Genomic DNA, 19,187 nt, shown 5'->3' on the forward strand with positions numbered 1-19,187 from the left:
AACAAACAGAATCAAGATTAGTGTCAAGGAGGAACTGTCATCCAGGTGTTAGGGAGTCAGGGCAGGGGAAGGAATTTTATAGCACAGTTTGGTTTTTATTCCCAAGTAGCCGCATATTACTCTCTTCCTAGACTAAAATTTACCTCTTCAAGGAAAAGGGGGGAGGGGTGGATCAAACTCCTGGGATATTATGGAGGAAGTGAATGTTTTCTTTGGCCCCATTCTGGATAAAAGTTTCAAAATCAGTCTTCTTTTCCACTGAGTTACTGTCCAGTCTGCTGGTTTCTCTTTGCTTTGATAACAGGAATGTGATAAAAAAAAAAAACAAAAACCCATTTCTCTAAAAAAGCAGCTTCTTGCAACAGAGATGGTTGGTGGGGGGGTGGGGAGCAGGTGTTTTAAAAAGTCACCTTAAAAGCTTGGATGAGAACCACCCTTTCTGTTAGGTGACAGCAGGGAAGTGAGGTGTTCTATGGAGCTCTCGCTTGGAGTATTCACAGATTCTTACAAATCAGTTCCAATATGAATTTCAGCTTCCACCTCTGGTAGTACAAACAAGTGCTACCCTGGTGTCTGCTGCATTATATAAAGCCAGTTACCTTCCAGCAGGGTCTCGCTTACTATGTCCTAAACCTGGTATCAAGGATAAAAAGCCCACACAGGAGGGTAATGGTGACTGGGAAACTCAATCCTAGATGAGGAAGACGGCCGTGGGGAGGCAGTCTGACAGCAGATTTGCTGCAGAAACTCCCCCTATGACGTGCAAGAGCAGGACAACACTGAGAACGTCTGCCTCCAGAGTTGCCACCGCTGCACCAGAGCTCTGTGATCTCCAAGAGTTAACTTCTTGGTTTCAGTTGCGTCATAGGAGAAAGGAGATAAGAACTCCTCCCTCATGGGTGGCCGTCATGATGAAATAATCCAAGTATCATGTCCGGCAGTGTAGGGGTTAAATTAGAAGTGAGCAAATTCCCTCAGCCCTCTCCCTGGGCATGCCCTCCCCACTTGCGGCTCCCTCACAGCACTTTCAGTGTTGTCCTTGGAGTCCCGAGGATCTCTGACTGTGTCCAGGGAGTAACTAGGCTCCAGCACTCTGGCTACTCTCTCATATTCAGCATCAGGCCACGCAAGGGCCTAACACAGAACTTCGCTGTGGTCTAGTGGTTAAGAATCCACCTGCCAGTGCAGGAGACATGGGTTTGATCCCTGTTCCAGGAAGGTCTCACATGATGCGGGGCAGCTAAGTCCCTGCACCACAACTATTGAGCCTGTGCTCTAGAAAGCCACGCACCACAGCGAAGAGTAGCCCCAGCTCAGCCCCACTGGAGCAAGCCCGCGCAGCAACCAAGACCCAGTGCAGCTAATAAACAAATAAATCTTAAAAAAAAAAAAAAAGTAAACGGCCCCTGTGCCTCTACCCCATACACTCCAACCTGGGAAGGGCACATTGCCCAAAAGAGCCCCAGACCCACCACAGCTTCACTGGAGATGACTTATTTCAGTACCAGGGATCATCACACTTCATCAATGAGGACATCTCAAGGGATAATATTCCTAGAGAAAGGCAACATTCGAGGTACAGAACATAAATTATAAGTCTTGATGGATCCAGGCTGCATTCTAGCAATTAGAACTTGCACTGGTCCTTCCACACACCTACTGTGCAACAACAGAGACCACCGGACTGTGGAAAGGACCACCTGCAAAAGCCACCTTTCCACCCGTGAACCGTGCCACTCCGCTCCTAATGTCTCTCGCCGCCACCTGCGTAAAGTTCCATCATCTGTGAGCTCGTTCTATGCCCCCTACCTGTGAGGACGGAGATAAAGTTTCTACCCCTTTGTATCCACAACATGCTTTGAGTAGAACAGGTGCTCAATACTTTTCAGGTAGAGATGTTGGTCACAAGAATTTCCAGCATTATACAATCAATACCTTCTGAATTAAACATGAAATAGAATTCCTTCAAATCAGCAGACCAAGATCATTCTGTTGTAATCTTGTTCTTTGAAAATCAGTAATCCATCTGCTAGGTATACAGGATAGATTCCCTCTTAACCAGAAAACTCATTTTCTGATCTTGCCAGAGAAGGAAGGGATGGCATGCTCCACTACATGTTATACCTAAAATGCGCCATGTGGTGCCACAGCCCCAAAGTACAGCAGGTGATTCTCTTCAGAACTTCAGCCCCAGTAAGCACAAAACCACTATTCTCTAGTCAACCCTGTAGCTTCCAGGGGTTGGCTTAGCTGTCCTTTAACCGGAAGAACTAACACAGCCTAAGGCTTCCCTGGTGGCTCAGTGGTAAAGAATCTGCTTGCCATGCAGGAGACATGGGTTCAATCCCTGGGTTGGGAAGATCCCCTGCAGAAGGGAATGGCTACCCACTCCAGTGTTCTCATCTGGGAAATCCCATGGATAGAGGAGCCTAGTGGGCTACCGTCCATTAGGGCTGCAAGAGTCAGAGGTGCAGGATAAAACTTGGCAGCTAAACAACAACAAGGCCTAGCTGCCCTTTACAGACACTGAATTCATGCCACACTCGTTATTAGATTGAGGCCCCTCATGCTTTCCTTCCTGCTCTGTGTCACAAAGGACACCAATACTTGCTGAAGCAAGGGCCTTGTCTTATCTCAGGCATACCTAACACCAAGACTCATAGATGACAGTTTCTCATCTGCAGGAGAAAACAAAAACAACACTCCCAACCTGATCTGTCTGGAATGCTCCTTCCCAGCTCATATGTCTGGTAAACTCCTACTCATCCTTCGAGACTCAGGTCAAGTATCACTTCTCACGAAAGCCTTCCATGCCCATCCCACTCCCCAAGCCTGATGCTTTCCCACCCTCTGCTGTCCTAGTCCCTGGGGATCCTCTGTTTCAGGCTTAGCACACTGTCTTATAATTATATCCAAGCTACTAAAGTGCAGGGAAGGGAGTGAGGGGTGTGAGCCAAGTTGAGGCGGAATCTCTCCAAGTGTGGCCAGATATTACCAGGTCTGAACCACCTGGGGAACTTAATAGAAATGATTCTGGGCCCTGGACCCACACCTACTGAATCTATATTCTAATCACTCCACTCCTAGGTGATTTTTATGCATTTGAGAACTACTGCACTAGAGTGACCCCTCCAGTGTTCTCGCCTGGAGAATTCCAGGGACGGGGGACCCTGGTGGCTGCCGTCTATGGGGTCACACAGAATCGGACACAACTGAAGTGACTTAGCAGCAGCAGCAGCAGCAGCACTAGAGTGATTTCTAGGAATAAGCACGGTGCTTTATTTATCCTCTGTGCCAGGTCCATGTTCACTAAGTACAGTGGCATTATTCAGTAGATGCAATATGCATGAGAATCTTCCACAGAGTAAAATGCAAACGGGCACTCAGAGACACGTGTCTCATCTGGTACCTGGGCCACTTGGCAAGAAACTTCAGAAAACATGCCTCGGCACGAGCAATGCATTAATCCAACTCCACTTTCATAGACACTGGTAGATAGCAAGGAAAACACCAGGGTTTGGAATCAAAATGCCTGGGTTGGAAAATTTTAAAACCAAACAAGCAAAAAAAAAAAACCCAAAAAACAAATAAATGATAATGACTGTTTCCCTAGCTAGCTGATCAACCTTGGACAAGTGGCTTACCTTCTGTAAGCCTCAGCACACACTACCAGAGAAACAGAATCATAATCCACATAAGATAGGTGTGTTACGTGTATTAAGAGGGAAATAATATATGAAAGCATATATATGTGTGTATGTGTGTGTGTGTGTGTATGTGTATATCGGAGATGGCAATGGCACCCCACTCCAGTATTCTTGCCTGGAAAATCCCATAGGTGGAGGAGCTTGGTAGGCTGCAGTCCATGGGGTCGCTAAGAGTCGGACACGACTGAGCGACTTCGCTTTCATGCATTGGAGAAGGAAATGGCAACCCACTCCAGTGTTCTTGCCTGGAGAATCCCAGGGACAGGGGAGCCGGGTGGGCTGCTGTCTATGGGGTCGCACAGAGTTGGACACGACTGAAGCGACTTAACAGCAGCATATATATATATATACATATAAAATGTATGACAAAGACTAACAGCATATCTGTTTTGTGTCATTTTCTTAAAAACAGAATTATCACCAAGTAAGTTTTAGAAGGCTGGCTTTTATAATAGCTCCAATAAAGAACACAGCTTCGCTGTCAGACACAGAAGTACTGAAAATATACAAAATTATGTTACCAAAGATACACAGGGTTTTCACAGGCAAGGTTTGAATCACAGAAGGCTGGGGCAGAAAGGGCCTCAGGAGGTCCTCAAGTCCAGCCCTCTACCAGGAACCCATTCAGAAACAAGAACATAGATTCACCCCCGCTGTGGCAACCAACCCAGTCCTTCATGCCACGCCACCCAGCGCTGCATCCTCTCACTCAACTGTGTGGAGGTTACTGGACGTGAGCTCAGATTATAGTAATTACTATAGTACGGATTACAGTAAGCAATGGCCTCCCAAGTCGCAGTCAACAATGTCCAAATTCCAGGGCAAGAACTCCTGCCATTATAGCCTCCACCTCTGTCTAGAAACCCGTCTCTAGCTCCTAGTTTCCTTACGTTTTTAGTAAATGCCTATTCTCATTTAGCCAGAGTGCTAGTGTTTTAAATACATACTTCTGTCAAATTCTCCCAATAACTCTTTCAGTTCAGTTCAGTTCAGTCGCTCAGTCATGTCCAACTCTTTGCGACCCCATGAGTTGCAGCATGCCAGGCCTCCCTGTCCATCACCAACTCCCAGAGTTCACTCAGATTCACGTCCATCAAGTCAGTGATGCCATCCAGCCATCTCATCCTCAGTCTTCCCCTTCTCCTCCTGACCCCAATCCCTCCCAGCATCAAAGTCTTTTCCAGTGAGTCAACTCTTCACATGAGGTGGCCAAAGTACTGGAGTTTCAGCTTTAGCATCATTCCTTCCAAAGAAATCCCATGGTTGATCTCCTTCAGAATGGACTTGTTGGATCTCCTTGCAGTCCAAGGGACTCTCAAGAGTCTTCTCCAACACCACAGTTCAAAAGCATCAATTCTTCGGTGCTCAGCCTTCTTCACAGTCCAACTCTCACATCCATACATGACTACTGGAAAAACCATAACCTTGACTAGACGGACCTTAGTCGGCAAAGTTAATATCTCTGCTTTTGAATATGCTATCTAGGTTGGTCATAACTTTTCTTCCAAGGAGTAAGCGTCTTTTAATGTCATGGCTGCAATCACCATCTGCAGAGATTTTGGAGCCCAAAAAAATAAAGTCTGACACTGTTTCCACTGTTTCTCCATCTATTTCCCATGGAGTGATGGGACCGGATGCCATGATCTTCGTTTTCTGAATGTTGAGCTTTAAGCCAACTTTTTCACTCTCCTCTTTCACTTTCATCAAGAGGCTTTTTAGTTCCTCTTCACTTTCTGCTATAAGGGTGGTGTCATCTGCATATCTGAGGTTATTGATATTTCTCCCGGCAATTTTGATTCCAGTCCAAGCGTTTCTCATGATGTACTCTGCATAGAAGTTAAATAAGCAGGGTGACAATATACAGCTTTGATGTACTCCTTTTCCTATTTGGAACCAGTCTGTTGTTCCATGTCCAGGGCGGCGACCGGGAGGAGCAACCTCACGCCCAAGGCTAGGGGCGGCGGCTGGGAGGAGCTACCTAACGTCCAAGGAGTGGTGGCTGTTCGGGGGCAGGAGGGCCTAGAGGAGCTATCCCACGTTGAAGGTCAGGAAGGGCAGCGGGAAGAGATACCCCTCATCCAAGATAAGGAGCAGTGGCTGTGCTTTGCTGGAGCAGACGTGAAGAGATACCCCACGCCCAAGGTAAGAGAAACCCAAGTAAGATGGTAGGTGTTGCAAGAGGGCATCAGGGGGCAGACACATTGAAACCATACTCACAGAAAACTAGTCAATCTAATCACACTAGGACCACAGCCTTGTCTAACTCAATGAAACTAAGCAATGCCTGCAGGGCAACCCAAGCCGGGGGGGGGGGGGGGCGGTCATGGTGTAGAGGTCTGACAGAATGTGGTCCACTGGAGAAGGGAATGGCAAGCCACTTCAGTATTCTTGCCTTGAGAACCCCATGAACAGTATGAAAAGGCAAAATTATAGGATACTGAAAGAGGGACTCCCCAGGTCAGTAGGTGCCCAATATGCTACTGGAGGTCAGTGGAGAAATAACTCCAGAAAGAATGAAGGGATGGAGCCAAAAACTCTTCCAGTAAGTTCTATTATTTTCAAGATGAAGTTCAGAGCAGTTATGCTGCCTCTGAGACCCTGCGGGGGAGCCAAGATACAGAGGCAGGTCTTCTGGCTCCCCAGTCCCACTCTTGCCACTGTACCAGGCAGTTTCCAGCTGCTATTCCCCACCTGCTGACATAGCATGAGATGCTTCCTATTTCCAACACTGCTCAAAATCCTCGCCAGGGCTTACTCTGCCCACAAATCAAAAGGACGGCCTTTCCTGAGGGACAGAGGAGGGGCTCCAATAGGGTCCCCACTCTCTCTGCCTATCTCTGCATCTAAGGAACTCTGAACAGTAACAAAAGCAGTACTAGAACATGGGGAGCTTTTCAGAAAAGCTTACTTTTAGAAGAATTTCAGGCCACCCAAGGGACATTCTAGCCCTTCTCTAAGCGTGCGGTTAAACCAGCAGTCCCTAGAAGCATATATATTTCTTTTGTAAGACTTCTGGTTTGATCACATCTGTGGCTTTTTCTCACCCAGGAACAGGCAGCAGAAGGGTGTGTGTCTGTCCCCACCCCCGCTTACAGCCACTGCTGATTACAGCTACACATTCCGATACAGACATGCCTCTAGATACAGACGTGCCTCTCAGACCAAAGAGGGGGTGGGGGTGGCCTGAGCTCAGAAGCCCTGGAGCAAATAGTTGGCAACAGCTGTGTTCTCAGAAGACCGCAGTTGGTCGCTACTGTTTTCTCATTCCACACTAGGTTCCCGGCTATAATTCAAGTGCCCCTACTTCAAACGGCAGCTCGCAAAGTAATCAAGTCTCTGCCATAGGGGTCTGCTGGCTTGGAAAATTCCATCAGGAAGACCAGAATGTGGTCAGTCCCACCCCCACCCCTCTGAGACATTCAGGACGTCCCTTGGACCCACAGCCCTGACCACAGGTTTAAAAGGAGAAAGTCTCTAAAAGGAGCCCTTCTCTTTAAAAGAAGGTCCCCCACCCCAACTCAGAATCTCTTCAGAAGCAGAGAACTGTGAAGAAATCTCTGCTAACTAACCCAATCAAAATGGAGAAGGGATAAAAGGAGTTTTGATCAGGAATCCTGCTCCACCTCTCCCCCTCCCGGCCTCACCCTTCAACTGTTTCTTCACTAAGGCTTTGGCAATGGTTTTACGGTGTCTAACGAAAAATCAGAAAAGATAATCCAGCAAGATCTCAGCGATACAGGAGGGTTAAGAACCCAGCAGTCAGGGGAGTAAGGAGCAACTAGATAGCAGGAAGAAAAGCCTGGAAAATTCTGTGAGGGAGCTGGCCTGCTGTAACTGCAAGACATTTTCTAAAAGGCTCCCTCCACCCAAAGCAGTAGTGTGATAAGTAAGCTCCCACCCTCTTCCCTTTCCCAATCCCCGGACCACCCGTTCCATTACCTGTCTAAGACCAAAAGGAAAGGCATCCTGCAAGAGCATCGTCCACACTAACGTTGGGAACGAAGGGCTTTTTAAAAGTTAAGGTCTTAGAAGGCAATAGTTAAAGAATTGATAAATAAATAAATAAATAAACATTAAACTTAAAAAGAAAAAGAAGTATCTGCCACTGTTATTCCCATTATAGAGGAAGAAACTGAAATTTAAAACAGGTAAGTAACCATAAAGTTACTATCTGACCCAGCCATTCCACTTCTAGGTATTTACCACCCCCAAAATTGAAAACAGGGACCCAAGTAGATACTATGTTCATGCTGCGGACACGTACACCCATGTCCATGGCAGCGTTTTTCACAGTAGCCAAAAGTGGAAACAACCTATGTATCCATTAACTGATGAATGAACAAACAAAAGGTGGTATACCCGCTTAACAGAATGTTGTTCAGTCACAAAAAGGTTATGAAAACAGTTTTGGAAGTAGACAGTGGTGATGGCTATACAACACTGTGAAGCATATTCAATGCTACTGAATTGTACACTCAAATGGTAAACTTCATGCTAAACCTTTTAAGTCATATAGCTAGAGAGCAGTTAAGCTAGAATTTGAGCCTAAACCCATATGACAATAGGGGCCCTGCTCTAATGCAAGGGTTTCACTCCCCCTGGCAAAAGCAGCAAACTAGGAATAAAGAGAACTGCTTCAAGCCATCATTATCTGTGTGCCTTTATATAAACCTGACCCTGGGAGGCCTCACTTTGCTCAGCTGATAAAATAGGATAGCTGTCTGTTGTTTATGATTTCATAACACAGAGAGTCCCGAGCCGTGATTCCTGACCCAGATATCATTTGCTTCTAGCCCACTCTGGAGACGTTGATGGACAGGGAGCAAGGGACAGGGACTAGCTGTCTGTGCCCTTACCTAGCCCCTCCCTTAGGGGTGTGCCCTGGTGTGGAGCCAGCTCTTGAAACAAGCCTTCTCTCCCTTCCCCATTCTGGAAGACAACTCCTGGCTGTGCTGCAGGATAAACTTCCACAAGGCAAGCAATAACATAAAGTCAAGGAGAAGGTCAGGGGAGCCCTTAAAAAGGCCTTCTTGCACCCTAAGGTGGGTGAAGCCACTCCACAGCTCTTTGTCCTGCCTGCTGCCACCCGGACACAATGTGGGTGCTCTTGGCTGTCTTTCTGCTCACCCTCGCCTATTTATTTTGGCCCAAGACCAAGCACTCTGCTGCCAAGTACCCCAAGAGCCTCCCATCCCTGCCCCTGGTGGGCAGCCTGCCGTTCCTCCCCAGACGTGGCCAGCAACACGAGAACTTCTTCAAGCTGCAGGAAAAATATGGCCCCATCTATTCCTTTCGTTTGGGTTCCAAGACTACTGTGATGATTGGACACCACCAGTTGGCCAGGGAGGTGCTTCTCAAGAAGGGCAAGGAATTCTCTGGGCGTCCCAAAGTGGTAAGTAATGCCTCTCATCCCTCCCCTCACCAGCCCCTGAGCATGTCGAGCTCTTTAGCCAAGGCCATGCCTGCAATGCCCCTTCTAGTTCCAGCAACCTGTGATTCGTCCAATAACAAGACTGGTGGGGCTATGGGTGGGGAGTGACCCCTCAGACCTCACCCAGCCTCTAAACTAGGCAGGAAGAATTAAAGGAAGACTTTATTTTCTGGCTTTTTCTGGAGATGGGACCGGGTTGGAGTAGTGGTTTGAGGGGGTCAGGGAAAAAGTGTGAGCCGCTCAGTCTTGACCAACTCTTTGTGACCCCATGGACTAGCCCACCACACTCCTTGCTCCAGGCAAGCATACTAGGGTGGGTTGCCATTTCCTACTCTGGGCAATCCTCCTGACCCAGGAATCAAACCCAGGTCTCGCCCATTGCGGAAAAGTCCTTTACCATCTCAGCCACTTGGGAAGCCCAAGAGTCTAGCTCTCTGAGCCTGAAATCTGAGCTCTCATGATTCACTGAAAGAGTGTATGTAAAGCATTTAGGCCAGTGCTGGAAGTTCTCAATAACTAGCCTTGATGAACAGAGTTCACATGGAAAACGGGTTAGTGATTCCTGTCCTCCACAAAGAGTTGTGAGGGGGAGGTACCCTGATTCTTGGAGGGCTGGGATCACTATTTTCTTGGAGCTTCCTGGAGCTGTTCCAGCCCTAGGGAGCTGACCTATGCAAGCACTTTCAGGGAGGACGCTGAAGATTCAACCTGTCGAGCTTTCTGTTTGCTCCTAGGGGCAGAAGGCAGTGGGAGCTAGTCATCCAGCAACACTGCCGGCCTCTGACACAGCACCTGGCTGCGGGGTACTCCCCTGAATGTCCTGGGCAAGGCCCTCTGGCTGCTTATCTTTGATCAGACCAAGGCTTGACTCTTCTTTGCTTGGGCCAGTCGGCCTGGTCTGTGAACCAACTACCCTCTCCCATCTCTGCAGGGCTTCTCTCCAGGGCAAAGAGGAAGGAGGCGGCTAGTCTGATGGGGCCTGCAGATCCGGGGATAGAAGAGGGCAGGTCTTGGGGGACCTGTATAGTTTTGGGGGTCCTCTGGGCAGAAGCAGCTTGGCCCAAGTCCCAGCCGGGTGGACAAGACATGTGCCTCTCCCGATGTGGCCCTGTAGTGCGTACACGGCTGGCAATGGAAGTGTCACGCGAGTGTATGTTCCTCGGTTTTTTGTCTCATCACAACAAAGATTTGGTGGGATGGACATTAAAGCCCTCGGCGCGTCACAGCTCTCGGGTCTTGGACAAACCGTGCTATAGCTCTTAGGCAAATCAGTGTTACAGCTCTATTTTATTTAGAAGATAGCAGGAGAATCCATCATCGAAGTGTGAGGGCATGCCAACCCAAAGACTTGAAGAGAAGAGAGTGGAGGAGTGCATGGGGGAGGGAGAGAGAGAGGGAGACGGAGTGAGAGAGGGAGAGAGAGAGAAAGAGTGCACGCACACGGGAAAGAGAGAGAGTGCTCTGGCTCTTCCTGTTATATGTTTTTGCCTCCCCCTGGGCCTGCCCCAGGCAAATTGGGCTTAGCAGGAGTGCTGTTTGTTCTACCTGAAGTCTTCACTCTGGTCCTCGGACCTACCTTTGCCCTTCCTTGTTTTTTAGCCACCGCCATTTTGGACTCCTTTTCCCAATTCTACCTACCTAACAGAAGGGAGAACTAAAGGGGGCTCAGCTGCTGTGCCTTTAGCAGCCCCCATCCCCAGAGGACCCAGGGAAGGGCAGGGGCCTGGTGTGTCCTCAGTCTCTGCTCCTACAAGTTGAGAGAGTCCATCCCATCACAGCTGCCTCACCCTGTCATTGATCTGAACAATCTAATTCAGGGTTCTTTCTTTCGCCTTACTCTGTCTCTCTGTTGGAGCTGGGAGTGTCAGGCCATAGGTTCTGTCCTACCAAGGCCTTGCAGTCAGGGTGGAGTGAAGCAGGGAGCTCTACAAGGAGGCTGATGACAGGTACCAGCCTCTTTGCCCTCTTTGCCCTCGGTGAGGGCAGGTGGATGGTGCCTGAGACCTTTGTCCTATGTCCTTTCCTGCTTTCCAAAGGCCACTCTAGACATCCTGTCAGACAACCAAAAGGGCATTGCCTTTGCCGACCATGGTGCCCACTGGCAGCTGCATCGGAAGCTGGTACTGAATGCCTTTGCCCTGTTCAAGAATGGCAACCTGAAGTTAGAGAAGATCAGTGAGTGCCTGGCTGGCCCTGGGCTGAAGGAGCCTGCAGAGGGTTGGGGAAGGGGAGGGTTCTGGGTACCTCCATTCCACATTTTCTTGGCTACCACTGCCATCTGCTGGACATCTGCTCTCTGTCTTAGATTCAGATGGAACTGGTCGAGATGGGGGTGAAGGGATGGCTCAATTCCTCCCTCACATCCCCCTCTCTGCTCAGTTAATCAGGAAGCCAACGTGCTGTGTGATTTCCTGGCTACCCAGCATGGACAGTCCATAGATCTGTCCGAGCCTCTCTCTCTGGCGGTCACCAACATAATCAGCTTTATCTGCTTCAACTTCTCCTTCAAGAATGAGGATCCTGCCCTGAAGGCCATACAAAATGTCAATGATGGCATCCTGGAGGTTCTGAGCAAGGAAGTTCTGTTAGACATATTCCCTGCGCTGAAGGTGAGGATGGGGCCAGGCCCTATGGGCAGACCTCAGCACACCCTGACAGTATCCCCAGTTCTTTCCTCTTACAGTTCACTCTAGACCCGCATTTTTTCCTGACTACCTCAATTACTGTGACCTCTGCCTCCTCTGACTCTTCAAAATCTTGCTGCTTCTCTACAGAAACAGGTTTAGCTTTTACACTGTGCCCTGTGATACTCATGGTAATGCTGGTGGTGGGGTTTAGTCACTCAGTCGTGTCTGACTCTTGTGACCCCACGAACTGTTACCCACCCGACTCCGCTGTCCATGGGATTTCCCAGGCAAGAACACTGGAGTGGGTTGCCACTTCCTTCTACAGGGCACCTTCCCAACCTAGGGATTGAACCCACGTCTCCTGCATTGCAGGCAGAGACTTTACCCGCTGAGCAACTGGGAAATGCCATGTGCCAGTACCAAAGCTCCACATTCATTAATCATGCATTCCTTTTGGAAGTGGGCTTTATTATCCCCATGCAGATGAAAATACAGGCTTCAAAAAGTTAAGGAACTTAATCACGCCTGGAGACTCATGTCTGTGTTACTACTGAGTAAAGTCTCAGTCATTGCTAGATGTTCGATTGAAGGGGGAAGGGGAAGTGGAGGTGACTCCTTTCTCCCTTGTTTGGAATTGTCCTGGTTGTCACTGATGCTCCCATTCCGGGTCCCTATCCTGCTTTCCATTCTGGCTGAAGGTTGGGGTCAGGGTGGGAACTCACCAGGGACGGCCAGGGAGAATCTAACATTTCTACTTGGCAGATTTTCCCCAGCAAAGCCATGGAAAAGATGAAGGGTTGTGTTGAAACGCGAAATGAATTGCTGAATGAAATCCTTGAAAAATGTCAGGTAGGTGATGAAGCAGAAGAGATGACGAGTTAGGTGGAAAGTGGCAGGAGAGCAGGGTAGGGTCCGTTTTGGACAGTGTAGCAGCTCCAGCACCTAGCAGAGAGCCTGCCATATAGTAGGTGCTCAATAAAACCTGACTTAACTAGTAAATAGGAGTAGAGAAGTGAGGAACTGAAGAGGACGCTGAAGGGTCCCGTCCACCCCGCAAATTTAAAGAGGGCCCAGTGTTTTCTCCACTTCCACAAGTTCATGGGTCCTGATGAGCCTCCCTCCACTCCCTCATTTCCAAGTGGGAGAAGCCCTTGTGTCTACAGTCTGGGTGAGAGTATGGCAGGGGTTGCAGATGGGGCTCCTTCCTCTTCATCGTCTCCCAATCTCACCCAACCAGGAGAACTTCACCAGCGACTCCATCACTAACTTGCTGCACATACTGATGCAAGCCAAGGTGAATGCAGACAATAACAACGCTGGCCCAGACCAGGATTCAAAGCTGCTTTCAAACAGACACATGCTCGCTACCATAGCGGACATCTTCGGGGCTGGTGTGGAGACCACCACCTCTGTGATAAAGTGGATCGTGGCCTACCTGCTACACCATCCTTCGGTGAGTTTCTCTCCACCCGAGCCTTCCCAAGCACTCCTGACCCCAGGCACTCTCACTTCTGCTCCAGAGAAAGGGAGAGTCAGTACCTCGGGGTTTCTTTGCAGGATGCCTGGGCTGAAGCACCCTTTGCCCAAGCAGTGGTTGGCTCTCGTCCTTCGGTGGAGCTGCCCCATCTTCTGCAAGCAAAGCCGGGGTTGTAGAGCCACCACTGGGAAGGGTCTTGCCCTTTTGGGTGTGACAGTAGGATTCTTCTAAGCCCTTGCTTCTCCTGGGCTGATACACCCTGGTGACATCCACCCTGTTCTGGCCCTCAGTTGAAGAAGAGGATCCAGGATAGCATTGACCAGAATATAGGTTTCAATCGCACCCCAACCATCAGTGACCGGAACTGCCTTGTCCTGCTGGAGGCAACCATCCGAGAGGTGCTCCGAATCCGGCCTGTGGCCCCTATGCTGATCCCCCACAAGGCTATCATTGACTCCAGGTGTGCCTTCCCTCCCAGGAACATCCAACCCACCTGCGCCCTCCCCCAGCATCTGACTCTTCCAGCTGGCTGGTCAACCTACAGTCAACCACTGACAACCGATCATCCTACCCATGACCCTACTGACCAGTGTGTCTTCTACCCACTGACACTCACTCACCCATCGACCTGACCTCCCTCAGAAGCTGCCTGCCGCCTGGGAGACATGTGCTCCTACCCAGTCCAAAAGCTGCGACACACACACACACGCACACACACACACACACGCACACACACACACATTCATGCACACACGCAGCAGCTCCATATGCACACCCACAGGCCCTGACAGACACACAAGTGTTGATCCCAAGTGCTAGTCAGGAAGAGAGGGCTGGATTCACATTCAATCTGGCAGAAGCTGAGGAGAAGATGCAGGAGTGGGCATGAGGGAGTGGCATGAGGGAGCAAAGGACTCTTTTCCCCAGGGTAGGGACCACGGAGACTTGGGGCAGAGCAGGTGGGGAAGGACAATACTCCAGACCCTCTTTTCCTCTCCCTCTCTGGGGCAGCATTGGCGACCTTACCATTGACAAGGGCACAGACGTTGTGGTCAACCTGTGGGCACTGCATCACAATGAGAAGGAGTGGCAGCAGCCCGACCTGTTCATGCCCGGTGAGTCCCTGTTCTGTCCTGCCCCCTGGCCACACAGCCCCCTCTGTGCCCACCTCTCCAGCATTGCTTCCCTTCTGCCAAGCTTCCTACTAGAAGACTCCTGACTCCCACTACATGGACCTGTTGACACCCCTAGCCTACCCGACACTTACCCAGATTCTTCACAGCTGGGTTTCCCACTCTCCTTCCACCAACTGCAAGGCTCCTCTTCTAAGAAGGCCCATAGGCATATGTCTCCTGTGAAGTCAGCCCCCTCTCCTGTTGGATGGTGCCATTTTCATCTGTTTAATACACCTTTTCATCCTTTCTGAATATTCCATCTTCTCTGTGTGATTAAGGGCTACCTGAGAGCAGGGCATTTATCTCTCCTAAGATTGCCGCCCCCCCAAATAAGGCTGTCCACCTTCCCAGACTGGGGCTCCCCAGGCAGGGCCTTGTCCTCCCCCTAGTCCTCTACTGACCCTGGCCTGGCCCCTGGCTGATGCCTCTCCATGGCCTCCCCGTTTCCACAGAGCGCTTCTTGGACCCCACGGGGACACAACTCATCTCGCCATCGTTAAGCTACTTGCCCTTTGGAGCCGGACCCCGCTCCTGTGTAGGTGAGATGCTAGCCCGCCAGGAGCTCTTCCTCTTCATGTCCCGGCTGCTGCAGAGGTTCAACCTGGAGATCCCGGATGATGGGAAGCTACCCTCTCTGGAGGGCAATCCCAGTCTCGTCTTGCAGATCAAACCTTTCAAGGTGAAGATTGAGGTGCGCCAGGCCTGGAAGGAAGCCCAGGCTGAGGGTAGCACCTCATGACTCCACCCTATGTGACCCCCACCCCACACAATTAGAGGAGCTCCCCCACCCTCTCCCACCATTCCTTCTCCCTCCCTGCCCCGTCTGTCTTCTTTCCCAGCCTGCAGCCCTGGCAGTGATGTGCATAAAACAGTTTTTCTCCAAAGGTCCCTGAGCAGCTCATTCATTTGTTCACTCATTTCTTTCAACAAGTATTTTATTGAACACCTACTACGTGCTGCTCACTCACTGTCTCTGGACCCTCAGGCTACTTGGCTTCATGAAACTTAAAATTCTAATGAGGGCTGACAAATGAACATTTCAGAGACTCATAAGTGCTTTGGAGTCAATTATATTCAGTGCTGATGATGTAAGGGGAATGGCCCAGGTGGTGAAGGCTGCTGTGAATGAAACGGTGGGGGAGGCATGAAGACTGAAGGGAGGAGCACCCTGCTGAGGGAGCAACAGGGAAGAGGTTCTCAAGGTAGGAGTCTACAGCCGCAGTCTACAGCCTCTGCTCGGGCCAATGAGGGGAGGAATGGTCCCTGATGAAGTCAGACTGCAGGCAGGGCCAGGTCCCATGGAATGTTTCTAAGTGGGAGGAAGGAGTTTTGGTTTCTAGTCCAGATATGAGAGGAAGTCATAGGAGGGTTTATACATTTAGGTGGAAATATCTGGTTCATATTTTTAAAAAATCATCCAAGTGGAAACTGGTCTGCAGAGAGATGAGAGTGCGGCTGGGGGAGGAGGTTGTGCTGGTCCCTGAGAGCAAAACGATGGTGGCTTACACCCTGGGGATGGCAATGGAGATGGCAAGAAGTAGTGGGATTGAGTTTACACTTTGAAAGTAGAGCAGCAGGTCATGTTGGCTTTGATCCAGTGATTGCTGTGTGTACCTCAAAGGTTTGTCTTTGGGAGAGGTGTCTGTAATCCACAAACTCAACCCAGCACTACCCCTCCCTCTTGTCTTGTTCCCCAAAGACTGGCAGGTCTCCTTTTCCTTCTTCTCTACTGGAGTAACCACGACCAGGGAAGGGCTTCCACAGCAGCCTTCTGCTGAAGCACTGAGGCTCTGTCCCCACTCCCCAGCCCCAAACTCCAGGACGTCTGTAAACGCCTTACTAGAAAACAGAACTTTCTTCAGACCTTAAAACCAGCATCTTTAAACCTTGGCCGCCCGCCAGTCTGCAAGCAAACGATGTCCTGAGATGCCCTGGGAGAAACTGGCCCTTGCTCTTTAGCCTAGACAGAGGCCCCAACCACAGCTCCCTGGCGCCAGCCAGACCAGGGTCAGATCATCAGTGACCCAATCCTTCCGACTGGAGAAGGGCTCTGAACCGGCTGGCAGGGCAAGCCTGAGACCCTCCTGGCCAAGTTCCAGACAGATGAAATCAAGGGAGCCCCACAAGGAGGGAGGGTCGTTTTCCATCACAGCAGCATCTTCTTCCTTCAAAGAGCTTTGCTAATCCAGGGGTACCTGACTCCTGGCCCCCAACTCAGTCCTAGCCTTCCCTGGCCCATGACCCTGAGGCCTTACTAAAGAGCCCAGAGGAGTCAGTGGGCAGCTGTGGCTGACTCAGCCCCGAGCACGGGCAGCCGAGAGAGATGACACCACCCGTGAGCTTATGAGAATGGGGTTAAACTGGAGATGGTTAAACTCCTTCTCCCGGGTCCCTTGACCCCATCGGCTGGTTGCTGATCCAGAGCTGAGCAACCCTAGGCTCAGAAAGTGAAGAGCGGCCCAGCTGGAGGAGGGAAGTGCTCGTCTGCTCTGACTCTGAAAGGAACAGGTGAACAACATCCCCTTTAGAAGAGGTGGGCAAGTGTAACCGGGATGGAATCAACCACTCCCCAGCTAGATTCAGACCATTGACTGTCCGTGAAATGAGAGGTGAAGAGGAGAAACCTGAGGGCCGGGGCGGGGGGGAGGGCGGGGGGAGGCATGTGGGGCGATGACGTGCCCTAAGGGCAAGAACCCAGAATATTTCAGTGATGTGGAATGAGGAGCCAGCACGCTCTCCCCACAGGTCTTCTGCATCTGTGCAGAAGGGCTTGGCTGTCTGGCTAGGGAGAGAGAGTACAGAGTTGAGTGTCCTTTCAGGAAGTGACCTCTGACACCTGCCCAAACTGCCCTTCCCCTGCCTGGAAGGCCTTTTCCCAGCGACCTAAATCTTTTCAGTGCTCAGCTTCTGTTCCTTGGTGTGGAATCGCATGTGCATCTGAGCACCTGCCTGGGCTGCAAATGGGTGTGGAGACCTCCAGGGACACTGTCTGCCCCAGCATCTCTGGAATTCAAGACTGAGCCCTCTTGTGTTCTTTTGGCTGAATGACAACCTGACAAGCAGAAGGTCAGGCACACAAGAGAAATGAGTCAGATGCTCTACATCACTCATCTAATTGGTCTGGTGATTAAAGAACCCTAACTCCTTATGCAGAAGGAAATCCAGATCTTTGGCAAAGCTCGAAGTTCTTCATCAAGACCCTACAGCCACCTTTTCAGCCTTAGACTGCCCTTAACCAGGATAGTGGTGTGATGGCAAATAAACATTAAACAACACAAGTTACTTGGTGCTGGTGAGAGGAAACAGCCCTGATTTGCAGTGTTTGCCGATCACGGTGGTATGAACATTTCCATCGTGACCAATTTCAAGCCATCAATATAATGTCACACAGGAGCTGGGGAAGAGACTCACAGTAGCTTAACATACTATTTGCCATTATATTACACAGTTGATACCATTATACAGTATTCCCACCCTACCTCAAGGGCGTAGATAATAGCAATGTAGCAAAATAATTAGGAAATGATCAGTTTTGTATGTTTATTACCTTTGTTTTACATATAATTTACTCAATTGCAAGCTTATATAAGTTTTCTGATTAAATAGCTCATAAACTCCTGAAAATTTAATGATCAGTTTTTAGGAGTTGTTAAGAGCTAGCCTTCCCAGGAGAAACAGGTTGTCCCTGTCCTTCAGAAGAGTGGTTCCCCAAAGTCCCCGTTCTGTGGGGAGAAGAGCCCCTCGCTGGTGACCTAGCTGTGGGGTGTGGGTGGGTGAGTGTGTGAATGTTCTGGTCGGCCTCTGATGGCCACTAAACATGCAGCATATAAAGAGCCCTCTCTCCAGGGACGCTCATGGGGACAAACACCCATCTCAGGACAGGAATCTAATCACAGAGGCTCTAGAGGGGTGGGGGGAGGCCTGCAAGAGGAGGCCCCGGGTTCTGGTCCCCAGGGATCTCAGGCTCTGACTCTTAGGCTCACTATTGGCTTCTCGTTGGGAAAGTGGGGTAACTTACCACCTGGGATGCCATTATCTGAGGTTCTGGTGAGGAAGAAAAGCAGAAAGGGCTGTGTGAGAAGAGAGGTCCACACTGTTGGAAGTTACAAAAGATAAGAGGTCAGGCTGCAGGAGCAAGTTCTCTCAGAGTCGTCATTTATGGACCAGTGAGCATAGGCCACTGACTAGGGCTTCCTGAACCTCTGTGTTCTCATCTGTAATATGGTATGTAGAAATAGCACCACCTACCTCAGAGGCTTGCTAAGGACCAAATATGAATCTGCATTTCCTGTTCAGTGCCTTAATAGATTCTGGTTTTATTATCAGTGCCTATGTCCAGACCCACCAAATCAGGCCTTCTCTAAGGGTTTTACACAACCCTCCCAAAGCTACCAGCTTCGTCAGGCCTTCGTCAGGGAGGGGAGCAGGTATCCAAATGGGTGTCTGCAGGACAGGGCCACAGGAGGGCCCCCTCTTGCAGCTCCAAATGGCCTTGCCCACTGCCCCCTTTCCTGCTGGAGCCAGGGCAGGCTGACAACTGGGAAGTGGGTGGAGACCTCAAAGACAACTTTGCAGTTCCAAAACCAGGGTGTTCTGTAATGTTTTCCAGTGGGATAAGGTTTCTTGAGACTCCTTAGATTGAACATGCACAATGGAAAGTTAAATTGTGGCAAGGAGCAGGCTGATACAGAAAGAGGAGAAATTTTAGCTCAAACAAAAATCCTCTTCTCCCTCTCAACTGCCACAAAAGCTTTTTTTTTTTAAATCTCC

General features: G+C 49.9%; 1 protein-coding gene across 2 annotated transcripts; it reads left to right on the top strand.

The window, feature by feature from the left end:
• Nucleotides 5,821-15,303, top strand: LOC102182376 (steroid 17-alpha-hydroxylase/17,20 lyase-like). 2 transcript variants are annotated; one of them, XM_018041742.1, is made up of 9 exons: nucleotides 5,821-5,849; nucleotides 8,501-9,099; nucleotides 11,175-11,313; nucleotides 11,518-11,747; nucleotides 12,528-12,614; nucleotides 13,003-13,218; nucleotides 13,533-13,702; nucleotides 14,254-14,357; nucleotides 14,870-15,303. In XM_018041742.1, the coding sequence occupies exons 2-9, from the start codon at nucleotides 8,803-8,805 to the stop codon at nucleotides 15,154-15,156; spliced, it is 1,530 nt and encodes a 509-aa protein (XP_017897231.1). In that variant the 5' UTR covers nucleotides 5,821-5,849; nucleotides 8,501-8,802; the 3' UTR covers nucleotides 15,157-15,303. The 2 variants fall into 2 exon arrangements, with proteins under 2 accessions (XP_017897231.1, XP_005698469.2); XM_005698412.3 differs by lacking the exon at nucleotides 5,821-5,849 and having other exon boundaries at nucleotides 8,408-9,099.

The sequence above is a fragment of the Capra hircus genome, chromosome 26 (genome assembly GCF_001704415.2).
Source record: "Capra hircus breed San Clemente chromosome 26, ASM170441v1, whole genome shotgun sequence".
In the NCBI taxonomy this organism is placed as follows: domain Eukaryota; kingdom Metazoa; phylum Chordata; class Mammalia; order Artiodactyla; family Bovidae; genus Capra; species Capra hircus.

Excerpts from the sequence above, each read along its gene's own strand:
- LOC102182376 (XM_018041742.1), top strand. The coding sequence starts at position 8,803 with ATGTGGGTGCTCTTGGCTGTCTTTCTGCTCACCCTCGCCTATTTATTT. Across the intron at positions 11,314-11,517 it reads CCTGAAGTTAGAGAAGATCA|TTAATCAGGAAGCCAACGTG; the intron begins GTGAGTGCCTGG and ends CTCTCTGCTCAG. Across the intron at positions 14,358-14,869 it reads GCCCGACCTGTTCATGCCCG|AGCGCTTCTTGGACCCCACG; the intron begins GTGAGTCCCTGT and ends CCGTTTCCACAG.